This window comes from Anas acuta, chromosome W, assembly GCF_963932015.1.
Source record: "Anas acuta chromosome W, bAnaAcu1.1, whole genome shotgun sequence".
In the NCBI taxonomy this organism is placed as follows: domain Eukaryota; kingdom Metazoa; phylum Chordata; class Aves; order Anseriformes; family Anatidae; genus Anas; species Anas acuta.
Window position 1 is genome coordinate 11300565 of NC_089016.1, and position 14148 is coordinate 11314712.

At 49.8% G+C, this 14148-nt stretch overlaps 3 protein-coding genes across 3 annotated transcripts in view; 2 read left to right on the top strand and 1 right to left on the bottom strand.

Moving 5' to 3' along the window:
• LOC137846905 (uncharacterized) overlaps positions 1 to 14148 on the bottom strand; it is a 426139-nt gene that overhangs the window by 265125 nt on the left and 146866 nt on the right. The gene's annotated exons all lie outside the window — the stretch shown is intronic.
• On the top strand, positions 684 to 1508 carry LOC137846908 (olfactory receptor 14C36-like). The gene has a single exon (XM_068665015.1). The coding sequence runs from the start codon at positions 684 to 686 to the stop codon at positions 1506 to 1508; it is 825 nt and encodes a 274-aa protein (XP_068521116.1).
• LOC137846910 (olfactory receptor 14C36-like) lies at positions 12877 to 13566 on the top strand. Its single transcript, XM_068665016.1, has one exon. The coding sequence runs from the start codon at positions 12877 to 12879 to the stop codon at positions 13564 to 13566; it is 690 nt and encodes a 229-aa protein (XP_068521117.1).

The following is a 14148-nucleotide window of genomic DNA, read 5'->3' on the forward strand; positions in this document are numbered from 1 at the left end:
GCCCCCAGAGGGGTGATTGCAGTGCCTTGGGCTGGTGCTGTGCTGCTGAGCTGGGCCGGGCTCGTGGGGCAGAGAAAACACATTTCAAAAGTGATCCTGGTGCAGAGAGACAGCTGTGCCCAGGAGTAGCTCCTCTGCACAGCTCAGCAGGGCTGGGGGCTCTGACCGCAGCTGGCCCAGGGAGAGAAGAGAAGGAGAGAGGGCTTGGAGGCAGTTGGCAGTGGGAGGATGCTGAGAGCTGCCTGCAGGAGAAACCTGCACAGCCCTTGAAAAGGTAAGTGCCTGGCTGCAGGGCCATGCAGCTGCAGGTCCTGGAAGGGTCTCCTGCTGGGTCTTGTTTCTGGGAGGGCAGTGGGCAATGCAGTAGGCTTTGAGACTCTTTGAGGTTCTGCTGCAAAAAGAGGGGCTTGGGCTGGGGGTACTCTGAGACTGTAATAGGTTTTAGTTTAAGTAGTCTGTTCTAATTTTGCTCTGCCTTCTCTTCTTCAACAGACAGCCATTTTCTGGGTCAGAGAGTCATGAACAGCAGCTCTGTGAGCGAGTTCCTCCTCCTGGCATTTGCAGACACGCGTGAGCTGCAGCTCCTGCACTTCGCGCTCTTCCTGGGCATCTACCTGGCTGCCCTCCTGGGCAACAGCCTCATCCTCAGCGCCATAGCCTGCCACCACCGCCTCCACACCCCCATGTATTTCTTCCTGCTCAACCTCGCCCTCCTCAACCTGGGCTGCATCTCTACCACTCTGCCCAAAGCCATGGCCAATGCCCTCTGGGACACCAGGGCCATCTCCTATCAAGGGTGTGCTGCACAAGTCCTCTTTTTTGTCTTCTTCTTTGGTTCAGAGTTTTCAATTCTCACTATCATGGCCTACGACCGCTACGTTGCCATCTGCAAGCCCCTGCACTACGGGAGCCTCCTAGGCAGCAGAGCTTGTGCCCAGATGGCAGCAGCTGCCTGGGGCAGTGGCTTTCTCAATGCTGTCCTGCACACGGCCAACACATTTTCCCTTCCCCTCTGCCGAGGCAATGCTGTGGACCAGTTCTTCTGTGAAATCCCCCACATCCTCAAGCTCTCCTGCTCAGATGCCTACCTCAGGGAAGCTGGGGCACTTGTGTTTAGTGTTTCTTTAGTTTTTAATTGTTTTGTTTTCATTGTGGTGTCCTATATGCAGATCTTCAGGGCAGTGCTGAGAATGCCCTCTTCTCAGGGCCGGCACAAAGCCTTTTCCACATGCCTCCCTCACCTGGCTGTGGTCTCCCTCTTTGTCAGCACTGCCATATTTGCTTACCTGAAGCCCCCCTCCATCTCTTCCCCATCCGTGGACCTGATGGTGGCTATTCTCTACTCGGTGTTGCCTCCAGCAGTGAATCCCTTCATTTACAGCATGAGGAATCAGGAGCTCAAACATGCAGTGTGGAAACTATTTTATAACTCTTTCTTCAGCATTAATAATGTGCATAAAATACTAATAGGATTTCTGCAAACAAACACTCTTAGTGCAAATTCTTGAAAGTAATTTTCTTTATTATTATTTCCTATAACTTGTGACCTTGATTTAATGTTATTCTAAGCCTCCTAATTATTATTTTATTATTATTATTATGAAGTCGATAATTTCAAATATATTTACATTCAATATTCTTGTTTAAATAAAGAAACTGGGACAATTTCATTAGTTTCAACTGCAATCTCTTCCCATCACCAGTGCCTCCAGCAGTGAATGTACTTATCTAAAACATGAAGAACATGGAACTAAGGGATGCAGTGAGGACACAGCTTGAATACATCTGCTTCTGTTCCTTTGACTATAACACTGAGCTTATAATCAGAAACACCTATTTTTTCAGAAAACTTTAAGATACATTTTTTTTCTTTATATTTGCCTGTGTTGTTATTTTCACTAACTCTTGTTTCAGATATAAATAATATTAATCTTAGCCTCCTACTTGTGAAAGATTTACCTATAGAACCAGGCTTCCTCTGTAGATAAAGGCAATAAAGAATCCAACAGAAATGCATTGGTCTGAGCTGCTGTCTCTCTCCATCTCCTCTGGAGCTGGGGGAGCAGCCCCAGCACGCAGGAGGGGCTCAGGACCAAGAGCCCAGCTGCCACATGCAGGAGCAGCCCCGGTGGCCCTCAGGGCTGCCCCTCTCTGCCCGCTGGGCTCTGCCTCTCTGCTGCCTTCGGGTCAGGACTGCTGCTTCCCTGGAGCCATGGCCAGCATCAGGACGTGGCCTTTTCACTGCTGTTCTCTTTCGGCTTCCACATTGTGCTTCTTTTTTTTCTGGGTAAGCCCTGATATCTCGTGTACCTTGGTGACAGTCCTGTTGTCTCTGCAGTGGCATCCCTGTGGCTGCAGGCAGCAGCAGGCACTGTGCAGCCCTGGGTCACAGCTGCCTCCCTGCTAGCACCACAGTAACAGGAGGGTCTTGCTCAGGGCTAACCCAGAAGCCTTGACACCTCTTCTAAATGTGCTATCAGGAATGGAGCCAAGGGGTTGCTCCCTGCTCTTCTGTATTCTGGGGGTTCATCATAGAGTGAGGGACAGAGGCTGAAAGTCCCAGGGTGGTCCCTGAGGAACCAAGGGCTAGGCCAAGACCTCCCTTTGTGGCAGCACATGCCCAAATAGACAACACTGCCCACTGCAGTCAGTCAGATGGTCAATGTCAGCCTGGAGATGTCAGGAGATCTGCAGGGACAGGGTGCTCAGTGGGTAGTGATTAGAACCTCATAAAATGTATGAGTACCCAAAGAAAGCTCTGGTAAAGGAAAAGGGGAATCTGAGGATTCGATGGGCTAAAGGAGGGCTCTGCAATGCCAGAAGACGTGGTGGAGAGCCAGCAGGTGAAGGCCTGTAAGACTGCAAAGCAACAGTGGAGACCCTGCTTATAGGCTCCTGGGCCAGGTCTGGTACAGCACTCGCCTGCCCTTTGTGCCCTCAGACGCACCCCATGGTCCTGCCCAGCACTGCCCTGTGCTGCTGAGCCATCAGGGCAGATGGAAAGGGGCTCAGCAGCAGAGATCCCCATGGACGTAGGTCTGCTGCCCACCCTGAGCAGCATGGGCAGGGGGGGAGACCCGCGGGGATCCCAGGGCACCACAGCCCCTGGCTCTCACAGCAACACTGCCAGCTCAGGACCCTGAGGGGAGCACGGGGAGGGAAGCAGCAATGGCCGGCCAGGCCAGCATGGACACACTGCCCTGGGCAAGGCTCTCTGGGAGCAGGGATGGCCCTGGGGAAGAGCAGGGCAGCATTGCTGGGCCTGCACTGATGGGGAAAGGGAAAGCTCTTTGTGCAGGCCCCTGCTGAGGGCCGGCTGCTCTGTGGCTGGGCCAGGCCTCTTGTGCTGGCCTGGGGAGCGGGGCTGGCCCTGCGGGGCACAGGCACTGTGTGCTGGGGATCTGCCAGGCAAGAGAGCAGGGCTCCTGCAGCTTCACGGACCTCCATCTCCTGGCACCACGGACACCTCCTTGCACAACGCATCCAGCAGATAAACACCTATTGGCCACCTGCTTTCTTTTCTTCATGAAGAATTGGAGGCAGAATTGCAAAAGTAAATAAAACTCATAAATTGTGAGCCACAGAAGGCCCTGATGCTCTGCAAACATTGCTCAAAAACAGCGACCAGAGCTGTGGGTTAACAGCACTGCTCTGGTCACATATCCGAAACACAGCACCTCAGGGGCTGCTCTGCAGATACTAACTCTGTCCCAGACACAGCCAGTACAGGGCCCCTGATGGACAAGAAGACTCCCTCTGCACTCTGGAAGGAGACAGGAAGGTGCTAATAAGCACCAGGACAATTGAGGAAGCCCAAAAGCCCTTCTGAAGGGTCACTGAGTGCCACCTGAGAGGCAGTGCTGGGCAGTGGGGAGGGCCAGGAGAAAGACTTGTGAGAAGGCTGTGAGAAACACAGACACTCAGGGCTTTAGCAGCTGTCTGTGGATGGAGTAGGAGGATGAGGTCACTCCTGGGACTGGGACAGGGCTGAAGGTCCCTGCTTGAAGCTGCTGGAGGAGTGTCCACCTTGCATGTGTGCCTCAGCCTGGGAGCAGGGACCTGCCCGTAGTGCGGGACGGCTGGGCTGTGCTCAGCCATGCCCCAGGAGATGACCTTGCTCTCTTCCTCCCCACCACTCCCCACATGGGGCGGGCCCTCAGCAAACACCCCTGAGCCTGGAGATGCACCAACCTGCTGCAGTGAGGTGCCACTACTGCAGGGGAAGAGGGGAGGCTTGGAGAGACACGTGGGGCCTGTGTGCAAGAGTGGTGTGGCCTGGGAAACAGAGTGCCTGGGAAAAGTTACCCTGGAGCCATAGGAGCCATTCTGGAAAGAAAACTTGTAGGCAGGAATCGCACTTTTGTGGCACTGCAGAGCTGTGCAGGGTGCTGTGATGGACTTTTGTGTCCTTTTCCATCGTGTCTTAAGGGACGCTTTTCTCAGGAATAGAGTAGGCAACAGAGCACTGACAGATAGTCTAAGATCATGCAAGGCATCATAAACATGCCCCTAAAAAAATAACTGATATGTGGAAATCAAGAGAAGCCTGGCCAGGAGAAATGTGAGATAGAAAGGAGGGAATAGGGGTTTGGCCAGCTGATATTAAGGATTTTGTAGAAGAGGGTTCAGGTTATGCTGATGCTGCTGTAACTGTGACTTTAAATAGTCATACAAGGCTATTCCCCAGCTTCAACCTGTAAACTTATTTTCTAAACATAAATGCTACTAAAAGCACCCTGACAGGAATCCACTACTCTAATGACTGACCTCAAAGTATCCCTTGAAGACAAAACTCAGCCCATAGCCTGTTCCCCTAGCTCTTACTCTCTTAATCACTCTGATCTCTGCACTTAATACTAGCATTAAAATGGTCCACTTAACACTAGAAATCTGCTTAAGAGACACCTAAACAAAACCCTAACTCCAAATAAATATGAGGGGCCGTGGATCTGATCAGCTTGTGGGCCATAAGGAGGAGATGGGTGGGGATGCTCTGAGGAGCTCAGCTCTACCTCAAGATCTCCTGCCCCAGCAGGAGCAATGTGACTGTGGCAGGGACTGTGAGGTCACTTCTGTCTCTGCACTTGATAGGGCAGCAGCAGGAACGTGTCACAGAAAGAGTCTGTGAGGTCACTTGTGTCTGGAGGTGGCAGGTCAGCCTTGACTTCTCCCTGGGAGCCGCACTTTTGGGCTGACATCTGGCAGTGGCCCGGCTAGGCCAGCAGAAGGCACCTGCTTGGCATGCTGACTGGGGGATCTCCTCTGCCTCCAGAGCCAGGAGGACCCAGACAGAAAGAAGGCCCCCAGATGGGTTGTCCTGTCCCTTCTGCTTGAGTCCATGACTGGACAGCAGCAAGAGGCACAAGCCTTGGCTGTGTCTAGCCAAGAAGCTGCAAGGCCAGAAGCAGGCCCCTGGCTTGGAAGATGCTGGTGAGTGTCTATGATCAGACCCTAGCTTCGTTTCTCAAGGAACAGCTGGTGAGGGTTGATGAGACGTTGGTGATATGATGGAAATGCTGGGATGAGAGCAAGGTGGTGAACAGAGATGGCTGTCTGCAGACTTCCAGGAAATAGGACAAAGTGTGGGACAGCATAGGAAAGCATGCAGAGGAAAAGATAGAGGTTGCTGATAAAAAGGGAAGGTCCCAACAGTCCTGACGCTTTGGCTAGAGCTTTTGAGAAAATGAGATATAGTCATTGCAGTGCAGCCTCTTTGTTTCCTTGCAACCCTGTGCAGAGGCAGGGAGGTGTCATATCAGTTTTCCTCTCGTGGCATCACACTGCCCACCACATTCCTCAGATTGCCAGGAAAAGTCAGGGGGTGCAGGATCTCCCCTCCCAGTGGCTGGGGTCAGGCCTTGGCCCTTCTGCATCACCAAAACCAACCAAGACTTCTCTCAGCACAGTGCTTTGCCTGTCTGTAATTATGGCCTCCAATTATCTGTCCTAACATGTCCCTGGGGAAGCTTTGTTAGTAACAGCCCTTAGTGGGGCCCATTAATACTCCAAGTCACTTCAACTTTTCCTTTTGAGTTTGCTTTTTCATTCAATTGCATCATTCTCTTCTCAGTACCCAAGTTTCTTTGACTCAGCACCAAAATACACCATGGACCTCATTAAAACACAGAAACTCCTAAGCAGCCATATCTCTCCCATCATTTTCTTCAAGTATTCAAGACTTGTTCAGTTAATTGGAGAATTTTCATGTTGTAGTTAAGGGGGAAGATTTCAAAGAGCATCTAATAAAAATCTTTTCCCATTTTAAAGGCTGAATTTTGATGTGTTTCTGTTTAGAACATCATTCTCCTATAGGTATTGGTCTAGGGTTTCTCCTTTGAAGTCCTGCTTGGATGGGAACAACAGGGTTTTTCCTATTTCAAAACAAACAACAGGAAATCATGCTGCAATTTTAAAAAAAAAACAAAGCTCAAGTTCCTCATTTTGTTGCTCCAGTGATTTTTACCTTCCCAAAAGGATGACTGTACATGATGTATTTTTCAGTGAGTAATAGGAAATTTTAAGTAATTGTGTTAATATTAATCCATATCATACAAATTCAATGATAAATTATGAGGTTCTTGCTAAGGAAACCATTCAAAGTCTGCTGAGAGATGGGCGAGTTTGAACTCACTGAATCTCACAGCAGCAACTGGGTTGGTGAGAGAGGTCTGAATGGTCAAAGAGTAAGGGGAGGGCAAACCAGGAGAACCATGGGAAGTGCATGGGTTCACACAGGCAGGTGGAAATGGAACGTTCAGCAGGGTCTGTGTAATCAAGATGGGTGTTGTCCCTGGAAGATGACGGAGCACACCATGATAGACAAAGCGATGAGAATGCAAGTAAAGGAGATTATCTGTATTTCTTCTTCTGAGATGAGTATAGATCATGGAAATTATAATTTCTTCTTGATTGAAATTACACTTCACTTGAGACATTTTACAGAAGGAATTGAATCATTTGAGCTGATGAATAGTTGCTTTATTAGATAAGAACTAAAGTAATAACTGAGTACTCAGGCAGAGCATTGCTGTCTGACCAGGGAAAACCTCCAGTGGTCCCGTTGTGTTTAAGGCACTTGCCTGGACTGACAGATGTCAGAAAAGACCTACAGGAGGCAGGAACCCTTTGGGAAAATCAGGTGGAGCCAGGTGGAGTTCCCAGGGCAACTCCACTGCCAGCAGTGGTCTTTGTCTCTGCAACTGCAGCCCAGTCCAGCACAGGAAACCCCTTCAAAGACAAACCTCTTCTTCAGTGGGTTCCTGAGATTGACCTAGATTTGAAATGGCCATTGGAAACATGAGACACTCTCCCTTATTCCTACTAGACACGTGAACATCCATTTACCTTCCTGGGTCATCTTTAGCAAACTCAGGCTGAAAAACTCAAGTATAGCATGCTCGAAATGGCTGAGGCAGAACCCATCAGCTTGCCCCACTTTGGAAATGCTCTTGGTCCAGCTAAGGTTTTGAAAGCAAAACATGTGAAATGATCCTGCAGGTCAATGTGCAGAGTAAGGGAAAGTCACACATAATGTGCTGGAGTAGTAGAAGGCAAAAAGCATTGCATTGTGTCTCAGAATAATCAAGGAGACCAGGTTCTGTTCATCAGTGTGACAAAGCAGAGTGAAGGACATTGAGTTATGTCCTAACACGAAGAAAGATGTACATCACTGGTGAAGGAACTGTCATTTGTGCCATCACCAATGTGAATTACACAAGCACCACCACATCTAATGGTAACCTGTCTGCTCCAGCTTAGTACCCAGGGCAGGGGAGAGGGAGCTGACAGCCAAGGGACACATTTGGGTGTGGAAGGTGGGGCCCAGAAGAGACAAGGAGTCAAGGCCGTGCGGTGGGGGAGACAAGGCACCGTACTCCACACAGGGGAGACACCACATGGGGGAGACAGTGCTCCAACCTCTGTGAGCAAAGGGGGACAACACTCTCAGCTGCACCTTCTGCATGACTGCAGTGCTTCCTGCTGGGGGCCATGTCCTATGGTCAGCCCTGGGCTGTATGCCATCCCTGTTCTCTGCAAGGCTTGAGAAGTGGAAGGTCTGACTCCAGAAGGCAGCTGTACCTGAACCAGGGGAATTTCTCTCATGTGCAGTAATTCTTTCTCCTCCTCTCAGCTACAGTTCTGTGGCCCCAGTGTCATAGACACCTTCTGTGGTTTTGCCCCATTGCTGGAGCTCTCCTGCAGTGCCACAATGATACTCATGGTCTTTCCTTTCATAATCTACATTTTGGATCTTTCTTCCTTCCTTCTTTCCTTCCTTCCTTCCTTCCTTTGGATCATCTTCCTCTTCTGTTTCCTGCAGTTTTCATGTGCGTGCATCCTCTGTTGACAAGCCCAAGGCCTTATCCACCTGCTCTTCTGTCCTCACGAGTGTCACTGTTTTCTATGACACTATTGTCACTGTCTCTGTAAAGCCCATAAAGGCTGTGCTCAGAGGTTTTAACCAAGCCCTTTCCCATACCTTCATCATCCCCCTGTCAGTCCTAGGGTTGTTTATAGGTAGTATGGGAAGGGTGAGAGATGTGTTGGTGGAATTGCAGACGTCGTCATAAGACCTATCTCAAAGACCTTGGAAAGGACAGATTGATCAAAGAGGTTCCTCGGGACGTGGAAAAGGCAGATGTCGAAAGCATCTTGTACTTCAAGGCTAAGCAGATGGATGATTAAGCCTAATCATGAATTAGAACGCCAGCGTTAACCCCAGCCCTCACCCAAGAACTAAACAAAACTCTGACCCACAAGGCTTGCCCTTTTCCTACACCTTGAGCAGGCATCTTGAGCAGAACACCAATCCCTCCCTCAAAGCCCTTCCATTGCATTAGCCCTAGAAGCTGACCTCTAATCCCTAAATGTTAAATTGACCACCTAACCCTCCACCACACACACAACACATCTCATCTTCAAACCCACTCCTATCCCTAACTTCAGCTGTTTATCCCCTTGGGGCAGGGCAGGGACTGTGATGTCCTTGAGCAAAGAGTCACACTCCATTTTTTTTATAAGCCCCCTTTGAGTACTGAAAGGCTGTGATGAGGTCACCCTGGAGCCTTCTTTTCTCCAGGCTGAACAGCCCCAGTGTTCTCAGCCTTTCTTCATAGGAGAGGTGCTCCAGCCACTTGATCATCTTCTTTGCCCCCCAGCCTCCATCTATGGGTTCAGGGAAGTGAAATACTTGGGAAGCCTGACTGGCAGGGAAGATTGAGGCAAAGATGTTGTTGAGGCCCTCAGCCTTCTCCATGTCTGTCATTACCAGTTCACCCTTCTCATCCATCAGAGGGGGTACACTCTCGTTGGCTTTTCTTTTCTGAGAAAAAGAACTTGAGATCCATGGAAGCTATTCTGGAAACAAAACTAGTAGTTAGGATGCGCAATTTCGTAGAGAGGCAGAGCTGATGGGCATACTGGGCAGGATGCTCCTTTAGGCCCTTTTCCCTCCTGACTACAATGACACTTCTCTCTGAAGAACAGAGTAGCCCACAGAGATGAAACATATACTGCCTATGTCATGGGAAAGCTGATCCCAATAAGATATGGGGAGGTCAGGAGCAACCTGGACACGAGAGATGTGAGATTTTGGGGTGGGAAGATGAGCATGGCCAACAGAAATTAATGATTTTGTAGAGGTAAGAGGCATCATGTAATGTAGATTGTGCAGCAACACTGACTTGTAGTCATGTATGGCCCTTACACTACTTTAACCAGTAGTCTTAATCCTTAAATCTAAATGCTGTTCCAACACTCTGACAGGAATCCATTTCTCTAAAGCCTGAACACAAGGTATCCCTTGAAGTAAAACTCAACAAATAGCCCCTTTCAATTACTTTTTCTCTCTTACTCACCCTAATCCCTTCCCTTAATATTAGTATTAAAATCCTCTATTTAACACTAGGCTTCCAGGCTGACCTAAAAATGACGTAAACTACAGAGCCTGACCATACCCTAAACACAGAAGATCACCAAACCTTCCCATTAAATATTTGTTTACTCTCAAACCCAGAAAGTTGTGCCTTATTCCCTTGGGAACTAGAAAGCAGTCAGCTATGCCTGAGGATCTCATGGCCCAGCAGAAGGAATGTGATTGTGGCAGGGACTGTGAGGCGACTTCTGCCTCTGTAGTTGATAGGGTAGTAGCAGGAACCTGTCACGGAAAGGGACTGGGAGGTCACTTGTGTCTGGAGGTGGCAGGTCAGCCTTGACTTCTCCCTGGGAGCTGCACTTTTGGGCTGACATCTGGCAGTGGCCCTGCTAGGCCAGCAGAAGGCACCTGCTTGGCATGCTGACTGGGGGATCCCCTCTGCCTCCAGACCCAGGAGGACCCAGGCAGAAAGAAGGCCCCAACATGGGTTGTCCTGTCCCTTCTGCTTGAGTCTATGACTGGACAGCAGCAGGAGGCACAAGCCTTGGCTGTGTCTCCACAAGAAGCTGCAAGGCCAGCAGCAGGCCCCTGGCTTGGAAGTTGCTGCTGAGGTGACTTGTGTCTGGTTGGCTGAGAGGCCGCAAGGAGCGTGCTGGGTTGGGATGCCTACTTCAGGAGTGGTTTCCACCCTGATGGAGCCTGCTTTCCTGCTTTGGTAGTAGGAAAGAGAAGGAGGAAAAAAAAAATAAATAAAAAAGACACAAACTTTTCTAAAAGGTAGGCACTGGCCATGAGGAGGAAGAAATGTCCAGGGGAACAACTGGTCTTCCTGATACAGACTGAGGCAAAGAAGGCATTAAGTACCTCAGACTTTACCTCATCTCTTTTCACCAGGTTTCCTCCCACATCCAATAAAGAATTATGATTCTCCTTAATCCTCCTTTATTTAAAGTATTTCTATAAGCAGTGTTTATTGTCTTTGACAGGAATGGATTGATTAAGCTCCAGCTTGGCTTTGGCCCTTCTAACTTTGTCCTGCACAGCCCCACAACATTTAGGGCATAGCTCCAAAGAAACTGACAGCATGCAAGAGAATGAACAACAGAAAAAGTAGAATCTGGCAGCCTTCCACGCATTACCATTCTGTGACTCTGTTGCAGTTCCATTGAACTGGTTACTCGTGTATTATCCAAACGTTGGTTTAGTGGAGGACTTGTTAGTGTTAGGTCAGAGGTTGGACTCGATGATCTTGAGGTCTCTTCTAACCTAGACAATTCTGTGTGATTCTGTGTCCCCTGTACCTCCCAATGCTGCTGTAATGTCAGAGACAGCACAATCACATGAAGGCTGAACTGTCTGCCTTCAGACAGGAACAGCTGACAGAACACAGAATCAGTGTGGTGGGAGCTTGAGAAACTACAGGATTTTGTCTAAAGAAACCTCTAGACATTTACAAGGAGTAGAGCCCAGTCTTGAATGAGAGAGAGAGTAACACCACACATCAGAGCAGACTGGGACACTGCTGAGTACACAGGAGGAGGAGGGCCTGGGCACCATGAGGGATGCCATACGAGCAGTGGTGCCTGCTCACCAGGAACCAGGGCAGCTTCCTACAAAGCTGCCTTCTGAGGAGCATGGCCAACTAAAAGATCTGAGTTATCATGCTCAGATCAGATCCGGTATGACACCACAAGGACAAGTGTCTACAACTAACCAGTAAAGAGGTACAGGTCTGGGATTCTCTAGGCCATCCTGGTTTGGAGAGGAGCAAGGGCTATGGCAAGGTTCAAAGTCCCAGCAGAACCCAGGTCTTTGTGTCCATGGCTATGGCTGTTGTCTCTGTCACTGAGGCCTATGAGGAGACAGCTTCACGTTAAAGCACAAGGGCCTCATTGCCTCCTCGCCCCCACCCATGAACCAGGCAGGGGTCGTACCATTCTCCTGTACTTGGCCATGCACATCCCCATCTCCTAATGCCCTACAGAGCCCTGAGCAAGCTGTAAAGGAAAGGAACTCCCTCCGAAGCACTTGGGGTCAAGGCCTGGCCCTTGTGCTTGGTGACACACATCCACTTTACCTACACATCAGTGTCACCTTCACATTGCCTTTGTCTCCTTGTCCTCACTACCTCCAGTGTTCTGCTCTAACGAGCTCCAATGGAGTCAGTGCTGTGCCTCATGGGGACGCTGCAGGAAACTTGCCTCTGACTTGGACTTCTGGAGAGAAGTCTTCAATTGTCTCTGAGTGCCTGAGGTTTGTGGGCTCATCAGCAAAGCCCCCAGAGGGGTGATTGCAGTGCCTTGGGCTGGTGCTGTGCTGCTGAGCTGGGCCAGGCTCGTGGGACAGAGAAAACTCATTTAAAAAGTGATCCTGTTGCAGAGAGACAGCTGCGCCCAGGAGCAGCTCCTCTGCACAGCGCAGCAGGCATGGGTAGAGGAGAGAAGGAGAAAGGGCTTGCAGGCACTTGGCAGTGGGAGGATGCTGAGAGCTGCCTGCAGGAGAAACCTGCACAGCCCTTGACAAGGTAAGGGTCTGGCTGCAGGGCCATGCAGCTGCAGGTCCTGGAAGGGTCTCCTGCTGGGTCTTATTTCTGGGAGGGCAGTGGGCAATGCAGTAGGCTTTGAGAGTCTTTGAGGTTCTGCTGCAAAAAGAGAGGCTTGGGCTAGGGGTACTCTTAGATTGTAATAGGTTTTAGTTTAAGTAGTCTGTTCTAATTTTGCTCTGCCTTCTCCTCTTCAAAAGACAGCCATTTTCTAGGTCAGAGAGTTATGAACAGCAGCTCTGTGAGTGAATTCCTCCTGCTGGCATTTGCAGATACGCGCGAGCTGCAGCTCCTGCACTTTGCGCTCTTCCTGGGCATCTACCTGGCTGCCCTGCTGGGCAACGGCCTCATCCTCAGTGCCGTAGCCTGCGACCACCGCCTCCACACCCCCATGTACTTCTTCCTCCTCAACCTCGCCCTCCTCGACCTGGGCTGCATCTGCACCACTCTGCCCAAAGCCATGGCCAATGCCCTCTGGAACACCAGGGCCATCTCCTATCAAGGCTGTGCTGCACAGGTCTTTCTCTTTGTCTTGTTGATGTCATCGGAGTATTTCCTTCTCACCATCATGGCCTATGACCGCTACGTTGCCATCTGCAAGCCCCTGCACTATGGGAGCCTCCTGGGCAGCAGAGCTTGTGCCCAGATGGCAGCAGCTGCCTGGGGCAGTGGCTTTCTCGATGCTGTCCTGCACACGACCACTACATTTTCTCTGCCCCTCTGCCAAGGCAATGCTGTGGACCAGTTCTTCTGTGAAATCCCCCACATCCTCAAGCTCTCCTGCTCTGATGCCTACTTCACGGAAGTTGGCACCCTTGTGTTTAGTGTTTCTTTAGTCCTTGGTTGTTTTGTTTTCATTGTGCTGTCCTATGTGCAGATCTTCAGGGCCGTACTGAGGATGCCCTCTGAGCAGGGCCGGCACAAAGCCTTTTCCATGTGCCTCCCTCACCTGTCTGTGGTCTCTCTGTTTGTCAGCACAGCCACAGTTGCCTACCTGAAGCCCCCCTCATTCTCCTCTCCATCCCTGGACCTTGTTGTGGCAGTTCTGTACTCGGTGGTGCCACCAGCAGTGAACCCCCTCATCTATAGCATGAGGAACCGGCAGCTCAAGAATGCTCTTATTAAAATTGTTTTTTTACATGCTTCTTAAGCATTAGTGATATGGTTATTATTATTGTCATACTACAATATGTTTAATAAAAACATTATTTGGACTGAGAAGTTATTTGGGAATATGAGGGAACAATTTTTATTATTATTCTTTAATAATTTTACATATGATTTTTATTTGAATAATGGAATTTTTAACCTTCATCATGTTAATTTATTTACTTTAACCCATTCATCTCATGTACCTGTAGAGCTCGGTTTCCACCACGAATATAGACAATAAGGAAGGCATCCAAAATGCATTCAGAATGTCACTGGTCAGAGGTCCTCTCTCCTCTGGAGCTGGGGGAGCAGCCCCAGCACGCAGGAGGGGCTCAGGGCCCCGGTGGCCCTCGGGGCTGCCCCTCACTGCCCTCTGTGCTCTGCCTCTCTGCTGCCTTCGGGTCGGGGCTGCTGCTTCCCTGGAGCCATGGCCATGGCCAGCAGCAGGACGTGGCCTTGTCACTGCTGCTCCCTTTGGCTTCCTCATTGTTCTCTTGTGCTTTCACATTCAACTAAGTCTTGAGATCTCATGTATCTTGCTGATAATCTTGTTGTCTCTACAGTGGCATCTCTCATTGCA

Excerpts from the sequence above, each read along its gene's own strand:
- LOC137846910 (XM_068665016.1), top strand. The coding sequence starts at position 12,877 with ATGGCCAATGCCCTCTGGAACACCAGGGCCATCTCCTATCAAGGCTGT.
- LOC137846908 (XM_068665015.1), top strand. The coding sequence starts at position 684 with ATGTATTTCTTCCTGCTCAACCTCGCCCTCCTCAACCTGGGCTGCATC.